This window comes from Phaethon lepturus, unplaced genomic scaffold, assembly GCF_000687285.1.
Source record: "Phaethon lepturus isolate BGI_N335 unplaced genomic scaffold, ASM68728v1 scaffold14966, whole genome shotgun sequence".
In the NCBI taxonomy this organism is placed as follows: domain Eukaryota; kingdom Metazoa; phylum Chordata; class Aves; order Phaethontiformes; family Phaethontidae; genus Phaethon; species Phaethon lepturus.
This window is the reverse complement of record NW_010544235.1, coordinates 1,493-15,673: the sequence shown is the minus strand read 5'-3', so window position 1 is coordinate 15,673 and position 14,181 is coordinate 1,493. Positions and strand designations below refer to the sequence as shown.

Here is a 14,181-nt window from a genome sequence, read left to right as displayed (position 1 = left end):
CCTGCTGAAGGTTACTCGGTACTCTTTTTCCCCTGCTTGTAGGAAACTCAATTGGGAGTCTAATAAACCCTCTAAGCACTCTCCTTCCCCATCGCTGCTTTCCCTGAGACGTTATATTTGTCAAAATCCTCAAATGGTCATCTCACTTAATTTGGAATTGAAAAAAAAAATTCTTTCTTTTATAACTGTAAAATGTGAAACTGTCCTCTCCTAGTATGCTTCGAAGAAGCTGGTTTGAGGGGTTATTTGTCTTTTAAAATTCTGAAAAATCCAAATGTAACCAGAATATTTCTACGTATGCTGCTTGATTTACTTTAATCCCATTTCAAAGACTTCCTGATTCTTTCCAGTGTCTGTACTGATTTTTGTATACTTTTTCTAGAAAGTTGAAGACGACACAATGCCAATCCGTCGCTCAGTGAATTCTTCTTCCCGGGAAACTCCTCCCAAAAGCAAACCTGCTGAAGGTGAAGAGGTCAAAGCGGGTACGGTAATAGTTCTACAGTGGATTGTTAATGTATATCCAAACATAGCCGTGTGTTCTGAAACTCCTGAAAAAAACTTACTGCCATGATTGAAATATTATTAATGCTTAGCTTCTTTTCATAGGCTTTTCCTGGATAATTGGGAAGTTGTATTTTGCAGCCACTCTTTTCAGTGTGAGCCCATTTGTTTCGTCCTTCATATCCTGTGGCAAAGCTCCGACGCTCCAGACATGAAAATATATCTAAATATAGCCCCTTTTAAGCATGCATATTCTTTAGAGTAAAGGTAGAAATTGTGAAGTTTCAGTAGTGTCAGGAAGATGGGTTGAGATCGAAAGGTGGAGTTAATGAGTGGAAAAACAAAATATTTAATCATTTTTTTCGTTCTTTTCCTGAACAAAAGGATTTTACCACAATGTGACATAAAATCTAGTCTGATATTAATGTGTCTTGCTCTTAGCAGCTTCACCTCAGTTTCTTAGAATGTGTCATTTCAGTGTCATATTCGGTTAGTTTCGTTGACTTTGTCCTCTTTGGTGTCACAAATAAATAACATATGAAACTAACTACTAATACACTGCGTATTTTAAATGCATGATGCATCCATGGGAAAGCTATGCACAAGAATGTAGCAGGAGTGCTTAAGCTCCTTCTCAGAGACAGAGAACCTGTCTACTGCGTGGTAGACAGCTCTTTACCCAAAAAGTGGGTAATGGCAGTTTATATGCCTCTTATCTAGTAGGCAGTCCAGCTTCGAAGGCCTGTTCTCAGCTAAATATACTGGAGTTAATTTGCTTGATAAGTTGACTTCTGACTGGATTTGATCCTGCTGATAGACAAGTGCTTCTGCAAATGCATGTGCAATCTAAAGTTTTGCCGCGCCTGGAAAAAATGTGATCGAATGGTTAAAATCTGTCAGGTACCACAGTGCGTGGCACAGAAACAGCGGTATCTGAAGACTAGTGGGTCGTAAACAAAGCTACTTGTATGTATCTATCCAAGTTTCTTGTAGAGATGTATGATTTTGCACCTTTCCGAGTTAAAAACATATAAACCTCAACTAGTGTTTCATGGTACTGATTTCCTCCTCCCTTCCCCACGCAGGCGCCTCTGGGGGATGATTGCAACAGCAACTTCTGGAGTTAAGAGGAGAAGACTGGGGGAATTAGTTCATTGTGAAAATGCTACGTGATGTTGTTTGGAGTTATTCTGGCATTTGATGGCTGATTGCACCTTACTGAAGCTCTTTCAGTAGTTTTGTTCACTTCTGAAGTTACATTCAAATCATCTGTTTAAATTAGAGAAATTGGGGGGAAATAATTGGGGGGGGGTGTTCTTAAGCTTTTTTTCTTTCCCCCCTCTGCCTTCATGAAGAATAGAGACTAGTTTTAGGCAGTCACTTGCTGCATTTTCACATCTTTTAGATGCAGAAGTCACTTCTGAGGAGTCTGCCTCTGTTGAAGAAGAACAAGAGAATGAAACCTTGCCTGCTGCATCCAGTGAAGCAGGACAGCCAAAGGAACCTGAGAATGAAGGGAAGGAGGAAACAAAGTCCTCAGAAGAAACCAAAAAGGAGTAAGGCTTGCTTAGTGCTGAATTCAGGAATTTGGGTAGGATTCTGAAGAAAGTGGTGTTCTAGAGATAGAAAAGATGGTGGGAGAGATGGGGAAAATAGGGTGGGTGCCTTAAGGTGCTCGTATTTCTGAGGAAGAAGCTACCAATCAAGTGTAGCTGCTGTTCTAGAACATGTGTGAGGCTGAATACCAAGATAGGATCTTTTTTTTTTTTTTTCCTATTAGAAACATCAAAATGTTCTTTCAGTTATTTTCAATGTCAAATGTTCTGGGCTTTTTGTTGTTGTCGTTCTGCTTGTTGACTTGTTTTACAGTGTCTTTTGTCTTACTATTGCTTTGTATTTTTTCTAAGCGAGAAGGATCAGTCTAAGGAAAAGGAGAAGAAGGTGAAAAAGACCATTCCTGCGTGGGCTACTCTTTCTGCTAGCCAGCTAGCTAGAGCACAGAAGCAAACTCAGATGGCTGCCACCTCACGTCCCAAAATGGATGCTATTTTAACCGAGGCCATCAGGGTAAGCAGGAGACAAATGTTGCTTTTGTTCGTCTGTCACAAAGCAGAATAATTTGTGTGCCTAAAATCCACAGTTTCAGCTTGCTGATGGTACAGATGATAGTGCTGCCTGTTAGCAGGAAGCTTACTGTGTAAGACGTGTGTGCTTCTGCCTGGAAGCCCATGGAGCTGAAATGTGAGTGCATGAGGATGATGAGGGGCCCTGTAGGTTATTTCTTTGTTTAGAATGCTTCCCTCCCCAATTACATTATTAGAAACAGATAGGATGACATAACCTGGTTGATTGCTGTCATCAGTTAATTTGGTGTGCCTTCTAGCCATATTTAACTTTATTTACCTTGATTAATCCATCTATTTGATAGGTGCTTTTTTTTCAGCGTTAACTGATTCTAGTTCAGGACAGATGGAGATACTGTAAACTAACATTCCAGTGTGGTGTTGGTCTTCGTTTAGTGTATCCCTCCTGTTTGTAAGAGAAGACCTGTGCAGTTGTAGCTGGGCTCCTGCTCCCCCCTTGAGGCTTAGTTCACGCACGTTGCCTTCACAGAAGGCCTGGGCTCCACCAGCCTTAATAGCAAGATGGCCTTTCTAGCTGCTCTATCTTCAAAACATGAACTTCAACTTTGGGTTTTTTTTACTAGTTTACTAATGTCTGTCCTCCATTTTCTTTAAAAAATAGCAACTTGTTCTGACTTAATGATTACTCTGTCTGACATTAGTAAAATGACTTACCGGTTGTGCAGTGTTGGTTTGCCAAAAGGGGACTGTATTTTGTTGTAGCATGTAGTGTTTATGCCATTACTTGCAAGTGCTTCAGAATTGGGGAGTAGTTGATCTGCGCTTGCTGTGCGCTTTTGTGTTGTCTGCTCTTCAGCTTCTGAAGGGGAAAGTTAAGTATTTTGTTAGTCATATCTTATACTCTTGAGTCATTGTGGGGAAAAGGCCAGCCCTGGCATCCCGTACCGATGTGCTGGCCTGTATGCATCAGTTCAATCTCTGTTCTTCCAGTCCCACAGCAAGATAATTTCAGTGCAGGTGGTTTCTACTAACCTTTTGCTTCTGTTTTCAGGCATGCTTTCAAAAGAGCGGTGCATCGGTGGTTGCAATACGTAAATATATCATCCACAAATACCCTTCCCTGGAGCTTGAGAGGAGAGGCTATCTTCTAAAGCAAGCATTGAAAAGGGAGCTGGAGAGAGGAATCATTAGACAGGTAAGAGTTGCTTTGTGGAACAGCACTGGAGGTGGTATTACTGAATTACGTAGGAGTTTAAGAAACTCTTAGCAGGTTTCTGGGGTTATCATGTTTTCCCTCGTGGAGGCTGATCGCCCTCTGTCTCCACTTTGTTAGACACTGACAGAATTTCAGCATTGTTGTGTCAACCAGATGCTTTGTACAGTTGTCTTTCGTGCAATTTATGACCGTTTCTTAGTGTTGTGTCATATGGCATTGCAGCAGCATGTGTCTTCAAACTGAGTCTAGCAATGTCACTTGCTGCAGCAGCATGTTTCTTTTAACGCTGTAATTTATGCCTGTGATATCTGTTAGGGTCTCCTGGTCAGGACAGCAGAGTATGTTGTTAATGTCTGGCTGTGGTTTCTGATCTTACTGTGTCAGTGGTGAAGTCTTAAGTGTCAGTGGGTTCAAATCAGGCCTCTGCCATAACCATGGTGACAGTGCATTCAAAATCTGCGTAACGATGTCAATTAGTCTCTTTCAGGTTGTTACTATTCTGAGTTACTTTTGTTAAAGACTGAAATGGACTTTCTTTCAAACTAGGTGAAAGGAAAGGGAGCTTCTGGGAGCTTTGTGGTGGTGTCTAATGCAGGAAAAACTGTTCCAAAAGCCAGAGACAGAAAGGTAAGATGGATCATTTTAAACAATACTCTGAAAAATCTTGCACTGAAACACGTTATCTTATCAAATGCAGCCTAACCTCAACCCAAACAGTATTCTCCTCCTTGCTGTACTTCTCCTCCCCAAGTACTGTAATTAAAACACCCATCCCACTAAAATCAGAATCAGAAAGCTAGTATGAGAAATTAAAACCAAGTAGAATAATCAAAATCTTAGTTTTACGATGTTTACGTTAAACCCCTAGGCTTTGGTTCAGAGGCAGAAAACTGAATAACCATGAAGTTCCTCTTCTGTCTTTACCTGGTAGAGAGAGATGCCTCTCAGGTATTGTAAGAGAGCTTTATGCTACTGCTGTTTCTGTTATATCTGTTGCGTGGATAAATGGAAGACTTCAGTCTTCAGGACTGTCAGATGAACATTTTTCCATCAGCTGTGAGGGCTGAAGGAGGGAGGAAGAAGAAAATGTCCTGAGGCTTCTGGATGAAAGCTGCTGATGTTGGGTGTATATTGTTCAGAGGTAGTAAAATGTGATGTGTTTTTTGAGCCTAGTCCTCACAATAGGTTGTGGTTCCAGCACCACTGTTCTCCACTCCCTGCTGCGCTGGGCGTATGGAATGCATTTCTAACACTGCAGTTACAAAATGCTTAGCTGGAAATACCGATCCCCTTGCAGCTTAGACGGGTGAACCCGGAGAGTATTGTAATGCCTTGGTGCTTATCTCTTGGCTACGGGGGAGACAAAAAGTCCTAAAACTGAAGGAAACAGTGATGCACTCGGTGCGAGGGCACTGAAGGAAACTAATTGCAGTGTAACTTCTTTTTAAATAGAGCTCACTGGCTCCACGAGAAGTTTGAGCAAGGCACCTGATAACTCCTAACACATCACTTTTCTCGTCTGCATCATATCGGTGTCTTTGTTCGTATTTACTCTCTCTGTGTTGCAGCAGAACGAATAGCTTGCTTTTGTTTTTGGTAAATTCAGCTAGCAATCGAGCAGCTGTCTGGGTGAGTGGCACCCTCACCCGTTTGCAAAGCTGCTGTTCAGCATCAGAATCATGAAACTTCAGCACATTTCCCTGCTGTCTTTTCTGTATAAAAAACAGTCTGGTTTTTTTCTGATCATCCCCGCCCCATAGTAACACAGGGATGGAGGAATATTCAGGAGAAGGGAGTGTTGGCCTCAATCAAGGTTTCATTCTGTCAGGGGAAAAAAAAAAAAGGCACTTCTGTTTAGCTGTTCATTTTTTGGGAAGATTTTGACCTGCGTGAATGGGTCTTGCTTTTGATGGCTTTTGTGTTTCATATCAACATGTATCATTTTCACCTGTTTCATTGAAGGGTAGCAGAGGAAAATGCCTGTAGAAAGAGGAAGGAATCCATTAAAAATACAGGTGTGGTTAAATACTCAGCAATTTATATTTGTAAAACTTTCCTAAGACTCGTATGAAAATTCCAGACAAATTTGCTCGATTTTTCCTTAAACTGCTACTAAACTTTTAAAATTGTTAATTTAAAGAGCTGCTTTACAGAACTTGATTTTCCAGATCCGTGGCCAGTGTCAGGAGCACTTCTGCCCACCTGTGCGTTGCTAGTTCGGACAACCCAGAGTTTTAGGCCCCACTGATGCGTAAAAGTATGTGTATTTCAGAAAAGCACTTCCGCTTCGACTGCAGAGCAACAAGTCAAGCTGGAAGATATCCTGCCGCTCGCTTTCACCCGCCTCTGTGAGCCGAAGGAAGCTTCTTACAGCTTGATCAAGAAATATGTGTCTCAGTATTACCCCAAACTCAAAGTAGATATAAGGTAGGTGCAGGAGGATGCTTTTGCAAGGAGAGCTCCGGAGGGGCAGTGGAACGCAGCCTTCATCGGGCTTTGCCTCACTTCACAGTGATTCAATTCAGTATTTCAGCAGACTGGTGGGACTCTGCGTTGTAGAGCCTGCAGGAAAGGTCGAGGAAAAGCTGTGCCTTTTTCTGCATGCCTCCACACCTCATCTTTGTTCCTGACGCCGACATCAGCATTGCTCTAGGCATCTCCATCCTTAACCAAAACCAATCCCTTTAGCTGCGTAGATGTGAAGGCCTCTCCTTGGGATCTTGTTCCACTTGGTTCTGGATGCTTGAACTGGCACAAGCTTACAATAATCCTTAAGTTTGCCCATACGGAGCGGGTCAAGGCTTGGGGAGGAAGCAAATCTAGGAAAACTCTGTACATCATCTCTTACAGGGGCTTGTACTCATTGCCCACCGAGTCCAAACGTGCTTTTCAAAATGAATAAATCCTTCCAAGCAAAGCTTGTCTGTTTCTGGATACGCAGTGACACTCAGAAAGCGTTGCAGTTGAATTTCCACTAACATACATTGTTCTTCTCATGCAGTCAGCACTTGCTGACAGATCTCCATTTAAAATGTCTGTATGTAGGCAGATACCACTTGTAAGTACTGCTCTACTCACACTCTGTATAAAGCATTGTTTCTCTCTTTGTTTTTTAAGCTGTCAGTGTGTGTCGTAAAGCTTTATCCTCCTGTATTTCAGACCCCAGCTGTTGAAGAATGCCCTGCAGAGAGCTGTAGAGAAGGGCCAGTTAGAGCAGATCACAGGGAAGGGAGCGTCTGGGACATTCCAGGTCAGAGCCAGAGTTCATCTTATTTTGTTGACTGTACTGACCACAAGCCTCGGATATAAGTTAATGTGCCCTCTCCCTACCCAGTTTCATTGGGTACGCCTTTCTTTAGCAGCCTGTCATATTCAGGAGTTGTCACGCTATGAAGCAGTAGGACTCTTATTCTCCTTTTGGTCTACATTTCTGGAGCAGCCCCCCCCTTCCTTGCTTAGTATGCTCCACACTGCTTCAGCTCTGACTCACTAGCACAGTAGGGGAGATGGTGGGGTAAGCTTTCCTTTCCATCACTAATTGTAAGTGCAGTAGGTACCCCAGATGCCTGCAACATCTCTTTCTCATGTCTGTGCCATAGAAGCCTCTTGGGTACATTTGGTCTGTGGGCTGGAGGAAGATCTGACTTAATTCCTTCCCTGAGCGATAGGCCCTTAGCTTGCCACATCCTTGCAGTGTATTTGGGGAGTAGGACAATGTGTTACTGATAAAAAGCACTCCAGGCCAGTTGACTGAATAGGCCTGTCCTCCCAATTAAAGCTGGGAAAGCAGCGTTCCCTGTGCAGTGTTTTAATATAAAACATATCTGTGCTAATGCAGGAGCGCCGACCCACCTGGTGCAGAGGAGCTTGTCCTGACCTGGTTTGGGAGAATTTTGTCTTGATGCTTTTCTCTTCCTCCTTGGAAAATAGCTGAAGAAATCAGGGGAGAAGCCCCTGCTGGGTGGGACTCTGATGGAAGATGCCATCCTGTCTGCTATTGCGGCCATGAATGAACCGAAGACCTGCTCCACCACAGCGCTGAAGAAGTATATCCTGGAAAACCACCCAGGGACCAACTCCAACTTCCAGGGTAAAGTACCAATCCGTGAACCGCTTCTCTTTTACGTGCTGAAAGAGGGTCCTGCAGCTGCGGATGTGTCTGTGCAGCACCTTTAAACTATTCTGTTGAGCTCGCTGGGGATCTGACAGCTGCTCAGCTCTTTGTGCTGCGGAGATGCTTGGTGTTTTTAATTCCCATTAGTTCCTTTCAAGCCTGACAAAGGCTGGTTTCTGAGACATAATGCATGTTTCTCTTGTCTATAGCATGTTCCCAGGAAGGGGGAATAGTATTAAAGTACTTTATTGTTCTTAAATCATCAAGTTGATTTCATCTGTCCTCTCTGTTTTGAAAGGCTACAGCTTGGCATAAATGCCATTCCTAGTTGCTTTTTATTTAGAGAAGTTGCATAGTCTGACTTTTAAAAAAAAAAATTCGTGAGCACCCCTCTTACCGGTTTGTTTGAGGTCCTTCTTTGGCTCTCATTTCAAAAGGTCAAGCAAGTGAGGAGAAAAACTAATCCTGTTATATTTGGTAAGGGATTTGGCATGTCTTTGTTCCCAGGAATGACACTAATGTCTGTTTTGACTTTTGCATTAGCAGAAGCAATACTAACAGAAACTTTAAAGTAGAACTTCCAATAGCTTATTTGCATTATGTAGTCCGAGGCCTGATGCAGTTGTTTAGCTGAGGAGCTCATTTGAAGCAGGATGAGCTTGCAGTGGTCTCAGCTGGAGTCGAACCTGAAAGTAGATCAGTTTGTTACTGTGGTTTCACAGTGCTGGTGCCATCCCTCAGGACATGGGGCCGGAGAGGAGGTTGCTGATCCCGCACTCTTCACCTGGAGCTGAAGCACAGCATCAGCACTGCTGTCTGAGGCAGAACTCGCCGAGACAGAAGAGCACCGGTTCCCTCACAGCAGTGTGGGCTAAAGAAGTTGCCCGAGGCCTTTTGCCAATTAGAGACTGATGTCAAGCGTGACTACTTAATCTTGGGGCAGGGAAGAGAGTTTCCAGGCTTGCTAAGCCCTTGCGTGATTTATTTTCAGGACCACTGGAAATTACCCTTGTCCTTAGAGGCCTGTGTTTAGCCAGCCTCCAGCGCTTGTCAGTCTTGCAAGTCAGATGAGGAAATTTCAGCTTGCAATCTGTTGTTTTCTTTCTCCTTCCATTACATAAAAGGAATTTTGATGATCTCTGCTCTGTTTTAAGAGCAACCGGAGGAAGATCTGGTGAGATGTAAAAGCAGACGGGTACGCACTGCAGAGCCAAGTGCTCTGCACTTCTCCCCATTTTATACCTTGTACTTATAACTGGACTTGACTGGAATCAAATCCTTTACGTGCTGCTATTGATCTTTGATACCCAGACTAAAAACAGCCTTATGTTTCACCTGTTGCTCCTGTTGATGAAAGTGTGGGGTTTTTAAAGAGCTCTTGAACTATGACGATCCTAATGTTGCCACACTAGTAATTTAATGGATACAATCAACTCAGTTAGCTGTGCAAGCTCTTCCAGTGCCATTCAAAGTAAAACATTTCAGCAGAGGTAGCCAGTAAGCTGGTGAAAGTATGGCTCTGTCCTAAATGATTCTCTTGCTGTGCAACGTCAGTTCTTGATAAAAGCCTGTTTCGGGAGTGTTGAATAAGTGTCTGGAGTGGATACTTTTGCATTAATCGTACAGAACAGATTCAGATGACAGTTCAGCCAGCATGTTTCTTTGGATTTTTCTCTTTCCACTCCTCAAGTGAACCTCTTTGGAATGTGCTTGGGGACAGGCCTTGCTTTTCCCTTGCTTTGGAGAACACTAAATATGTAAATAGTCCCTCTAATTCAAGCTGAAAATGGTTTTGAACTTCAGCCCTTTGCCAGAGACAAAAATCCCCTGTACTTGCACAGTTTCGGTCACAATTCTTACACGGTGCACAGTGGCACAGAAGAGTGGAATCAGAAGTGCATTTGTCATATTTCTAGGCCAAATATTTTCCCTTTTTAAAAAAAAAAGGCAAAACAGAATGAGGAAAAATGCACTACATACTAAGTTTAGAACAGGAGGAAGGCAAAAACAGGGTGAAGACTTGTTTTAAAAAACACTTTGGAGAACAGGCTGGAAAAAACTGAGACTTGGGTTAAGTTTGGACAGAAGTAGTTACATGGCGCTGTTGAATGCATTTATAAAGGAGGATCCCTAGATCATGACATCAAAAACCTGCACTGTTCTTGACTTCTTCCTTTGGAGCATTTAAAGCCACGTTTACTAAGTGTTCAGGAACAAACACTTGTATCTTCTTTCTGGAAATTAACTGTGAGACAATTTCCCTTTAAATAAGACAATAAAACTTCTATAATGCAGTGGTCTAGCTGTCCCCTACACAGAGCAGGTGCTCTTTGCTGAGTGCGGAAAGAAGCGTGCGGTGATGTCTTCACAAGTCTTGGGTCTGCAGTGCTGTTTCGTTCCTCTGCAGGTGTCCTGGTCTCATCCTGACTCTCCATCTCTGATTTCAGAGGGCACTGCAGAGAGCAGTAAGGTTAGACAAGTGGATAAAGATAGTAACACGACCTTTCTCTGATTTTTTTTTTCTTTTTTTTTCACAGTTCATCTACTGAAGAGAACCCTGCAGAAATGTGAGAAGAACGGCTGGATGGAGCAAATTTCTGGAAAGGGCTTCAGTGGAACCTTTCAGCTTTGCTTCCCTTATTATCCTAGGTAAAGAGCTTGGCTGTAAAACCACGTTCAAGATGAGTGTTGCATTGGTCAGCCAGAGAGCAGTGCTGAAGTTCATAGGCCAGCCTCGTGATCACAGGGAAGTTTGTGGAGGATTTAATAACTGATGAACTGCAACGTTGTCACCCATACTCACTCTAGATAATGACACTACTTGGGTAATGACTGTGAGTGAGCACAAAACTGACGTCATTAGCAAGGGAAGCTTTTAAGGGCAATAAAAATATTGGGCTCAATATGACAGAGTACCTGAGAACGATGCACCCTTTTTTTGTAGGATGGGGGCTATTTAAGCATTCCCATGCTAAAACAAATTCGCGTGAGCAGGTAGTGTGGTGGTGGTGTTAACATGAGGATGCCTATAACAAGTAGGACCCAGCTGTTTGCCTTTCTTGATGCCGATGTGGAGGAGAGGTGGGAGGAGGGAAGATGACCTAGATTAGCTACTGTGAGACTAAAACAGCCTTTCTTCTCCTGCTGTGAGCGTATATTGTGCTGGGCCACGTGGAGCCCAGAGATGGTGACTTAGTGTCCCACGAAGAGCCAAATGGTAGCGCAGTCATTAAAGTCTCTGCTCCTCATCTTCTTTTATTGCATACAAAGTCCTCAGCGGCTTCAGCTGCCTTCAGAGTCACTGAAGTCTGATCTTGTCCCTTTGTTGTCTGCCTTCCTGCGTTTGCACAGAAGGAGCAACGAGGAAGAGAACCGGAGAAGGGACAGCTTAGGGCTGGGGTGTTCCTGGTGACTTCTGCCGTTGCAGAGACTAAATAATGTTGGGCTCAGACAGCAAACACAGAAGTCTTGGGGTATTTCTGGATTAGCCTCAAAGCTGTAACCTCACAGGCGGATGGGCAGCAGTGCCTGATGAGAGCCAGGGTTACCCAAGGCTTGCTGACCCTCAAGTCGTACCCTTAGGATTAAGTCTCACTCTGACAAGAACCCTTTTGTAGCCCAGATGTGCTCTACCCAGAGAAGCAGCAGGATGAGGACTCTGAGGAATCTGATGAGGAAGAAGAGGAGGAATCTGAGGAGGAAGAAGAATCTGAAGAGGAAGAGTCTGAGGAGGAAGAGCCACCACCAAAGAAGAGGTATGGCAGCATGAGGGATAAATGGGCTCCTTTGGATGAAATAAAAGTGGCTGTCAGAGCTGTAGAGCACACAGGCTTGTCTCTTGCTGTGGTGGTTTGTCTACAAGGCTGTTGCTCGGGAGGTGTTGGAAGAAGATGTTTCTAAATTGTCCCTTGTTCCAGAGAGAACGATCTCCCCCATTCCATGATTTGAAGCTAACCTCTTCTCCCTCCAGATGTGAAGAGAGCCTGTATTTATTCTTTGTAATGCCTTTAGTCTCCTAGAGGTTGCCTTTTGCGCTTTACAAAAAGTGTGACATTTCACATGGGACTCTTTGTATTTAATAAGTGTTTCCTTAGGAAAACTTCCCTACAGCATTATTTGCAATTCCATAGCCAGATATGAAACCTGCCTTACTCAGAATGTGGGTTTAAGATAAGTTTTGTTCATTAAGTAATAAAATTCCGTTTAGGGAAAAGAGAGTGCTTCAGTCTCTGAATTGTTCTGACGATTGACTTTGATTCTTTGTCATTATTTTTATGTTTATCTGCCTAACGAAGGAGTTCGAAACCTTGCTGGCAGAGCACTGTGTGGATTGAGAAGTGCTTAGTGTGGCAAGATCCACCAAAGGAATTCTTGCTCTTTTGGGATTTAGCTAATGAAATCCACTGCATAAAGGAACATCCGTGGTAAAGAACAAGGATGCCAAGATCTGCCTCGTTTATGCAGATTGACGACAGCAGCTCTGCTCTGGGTAGCATTTGCGCCTCCACTGAGATCTTGTGCTGTCTCTCTTTCTGACAGGATGCAGAAGAGACCGCCTCCAAAATCACGGAGCAGGGCCCCTCCGATGAAGCGAACAGAGTCCAAACCCAAGCCAAGAAAAACCCCCGCAGCCCGCCGGGGGAAAGCAAAGCCCCCTCCCAAGGTTAAAACCCCTGCTAAGAAAGCCAAACCAGCAGCCCCAGCCATCAAGAAACCCTCTGGTGGCAGCTCTTCCAAGAAACCAGCAGCCAGTGGGAGAAAGGAAGTGAAACCCTCTGCCAAGGGCAAATCCACCATGAGGAAATCTCTCCGGGCAAAAAAGTAAAATTTTTTCCACTTGTCAGGGAATCCCATGGTCAAATCCACAATCTTGTTTTATAAGTCAACGTGCATTTGTATTTTAGTTCTGATGCTTAAACACTTCTTTAATTTTTATTATTTTTTTTTTTCTTGAATGATGGGGAAAAAGCTGAAAACTAAATCAAACCAACCCGAGCATTTTTTAGATCTCGATGCTGTGCCTCGTGCCTGCCCCTCCCCTGGAACAAGTCATCTTTAGTTTCTGCAATAATTTTAGGACTTTTCTAAGACATACATAATCTGTACATTTTTATGGCGTTCCTCTTGGGTTTGGGGGGGAGGGTTGGCTTTTAAAAATTCTTCAAAGAAGATCTTTATATCTTCAGACAGCAGGAACAGGATGACTGGGGGAAATGTGATTCTTAATGAGAAGGTACAACGGCAGAAGAGTCCTCCCTAGATCCCCCTGCATGACGAGGTCCTTAACGCTTCTGTGAAGAAGCAGTGTATATACAGCACTTGCACTGAGTCCTGGAGGTGCTGCTTTCTGCTCGGCCCTCAGAGCGACAGGCTGAGGAGGCGGCGCGTTCGGCTCCTCCAGACCAGCAAGGTTTGTTTGACGGTGAGTCAGATCGTCAGTAAACGGAGGCTGCAGCGTCTGCTCGTCGTCTGATGCCCGAGGGTCTCCAAAAGGGGTAGTTCTCGGTTAGGCGGGTGATTTGAATTAGTGTTTCCATGCCACATCTGTTACCTTAAAACCAAAATATATAAAAGTCTTCTTGAATCCAACTTTCATATGTTTTTAAGAGATGAAGAGCCTGAGTTTTGTCACCTCTTGTTTACCCTTTTTTTAAAGAAAAGTTGGAGAGCTATACAATTGCTAATGTAGAGATGTTGATAAGTGAAGAACATGCAGTTTGCTAAAATAAAATGAAACTAGATTCCAGGCCTGCTTTGTGTGTCCTTTCTCTTCCTCGTCACAGCTTTCTCCTCCGGGAAATGTAGAGAGGAGGGAATTACAGTCACGGTGGAGTGCTGCAGAGGCAAGTCTTTGTTAAAAAGTACATTGCCAGCGTGAAAGACTGGGGCTGTTTTAGCCTGAGCCCCTGCCAAGCTCTGTAACTGGACAGACTTGTGACCTTTTTCTTCCCCACTTTTCTGCAGACAAAGGTGAGCAAGAAGAAAGCTCAGTTTGAACCTCTTGCTGCTCCTCTTCTCCCTCTGCCCCCCGTCAGTGGCCAGTGGGGACAAAAATATCGTCCCCGCTCTGCCCTGCTCAAACAGAGCAGTGCCCGCATTCAAACCATGCTCCACCGCGTCGCCAGCTCTCCCTTCGATTGGGGCAGCGCCGGTGATTCCGATGTGACCCGACAGTCTTTTCACTTAACCTGCTATTTGGAAAGAGCTTTGCACGTACCGTGCCGAGAGAAGTTACCTCACATAAAAAGCAAAAAAGGAGAAAA

At 43.8% G+C, this 14,181-nt stretch overlaps 1 protein-coding gene across 1 annotated transcript in view; it reads left to right on the top strand.

Annotated features, from left to right (window-relative positions):
• The window catches only part of HP1BP3 (heterochromatin protein 1, binding protein 3), a 13,934-nt gene extending 270 nt beyond the window's left edge, over positions 1-13,664 (top strand). The window contains exons 2-12 of the mRNA XM_010288617.1: positions 383-485; positions 1,910-2,060; positions 2,412-2,571; positions 3,640-3,783; positions 4,351-4,431; positions 6,077-6,231; positions 6,964-7,054; positions 7,735-7,894; positions 10,456-10,567; positions 11,536-11,673; positions 12,458-13,664. Coding sequence (XP_010286919.1) covers positions 383-485; positions 1,910-2,060; positions 2,412-2,571; positions 3,640-3,783; positions 4,351-4,431; positions 6,077-6,231; positions 6,964-7,054; positions 7,735-7,894; positions 10,456-10,567; positions 11,536-11,673; positions 12,458-12,743 — 1,581 coding nt within the window. The 3' untranslated portion in view covers positions 12,744-13,664. The remainder of the gene's footprint in view (positions 1-382; positions 486-1,909; positions 2,061-2,411; positions 2,572-3,639; positions 3,784-4,350; positions 4,432-6,076; positions 6,232-6,963; positions 7,055-7,734; positions 7,895-10,455; positions 10,568-11,535; positions 11,674-12,457) is intronic.
• Positions 13,665-14,181: the final 517 nt, after the last annotated feature.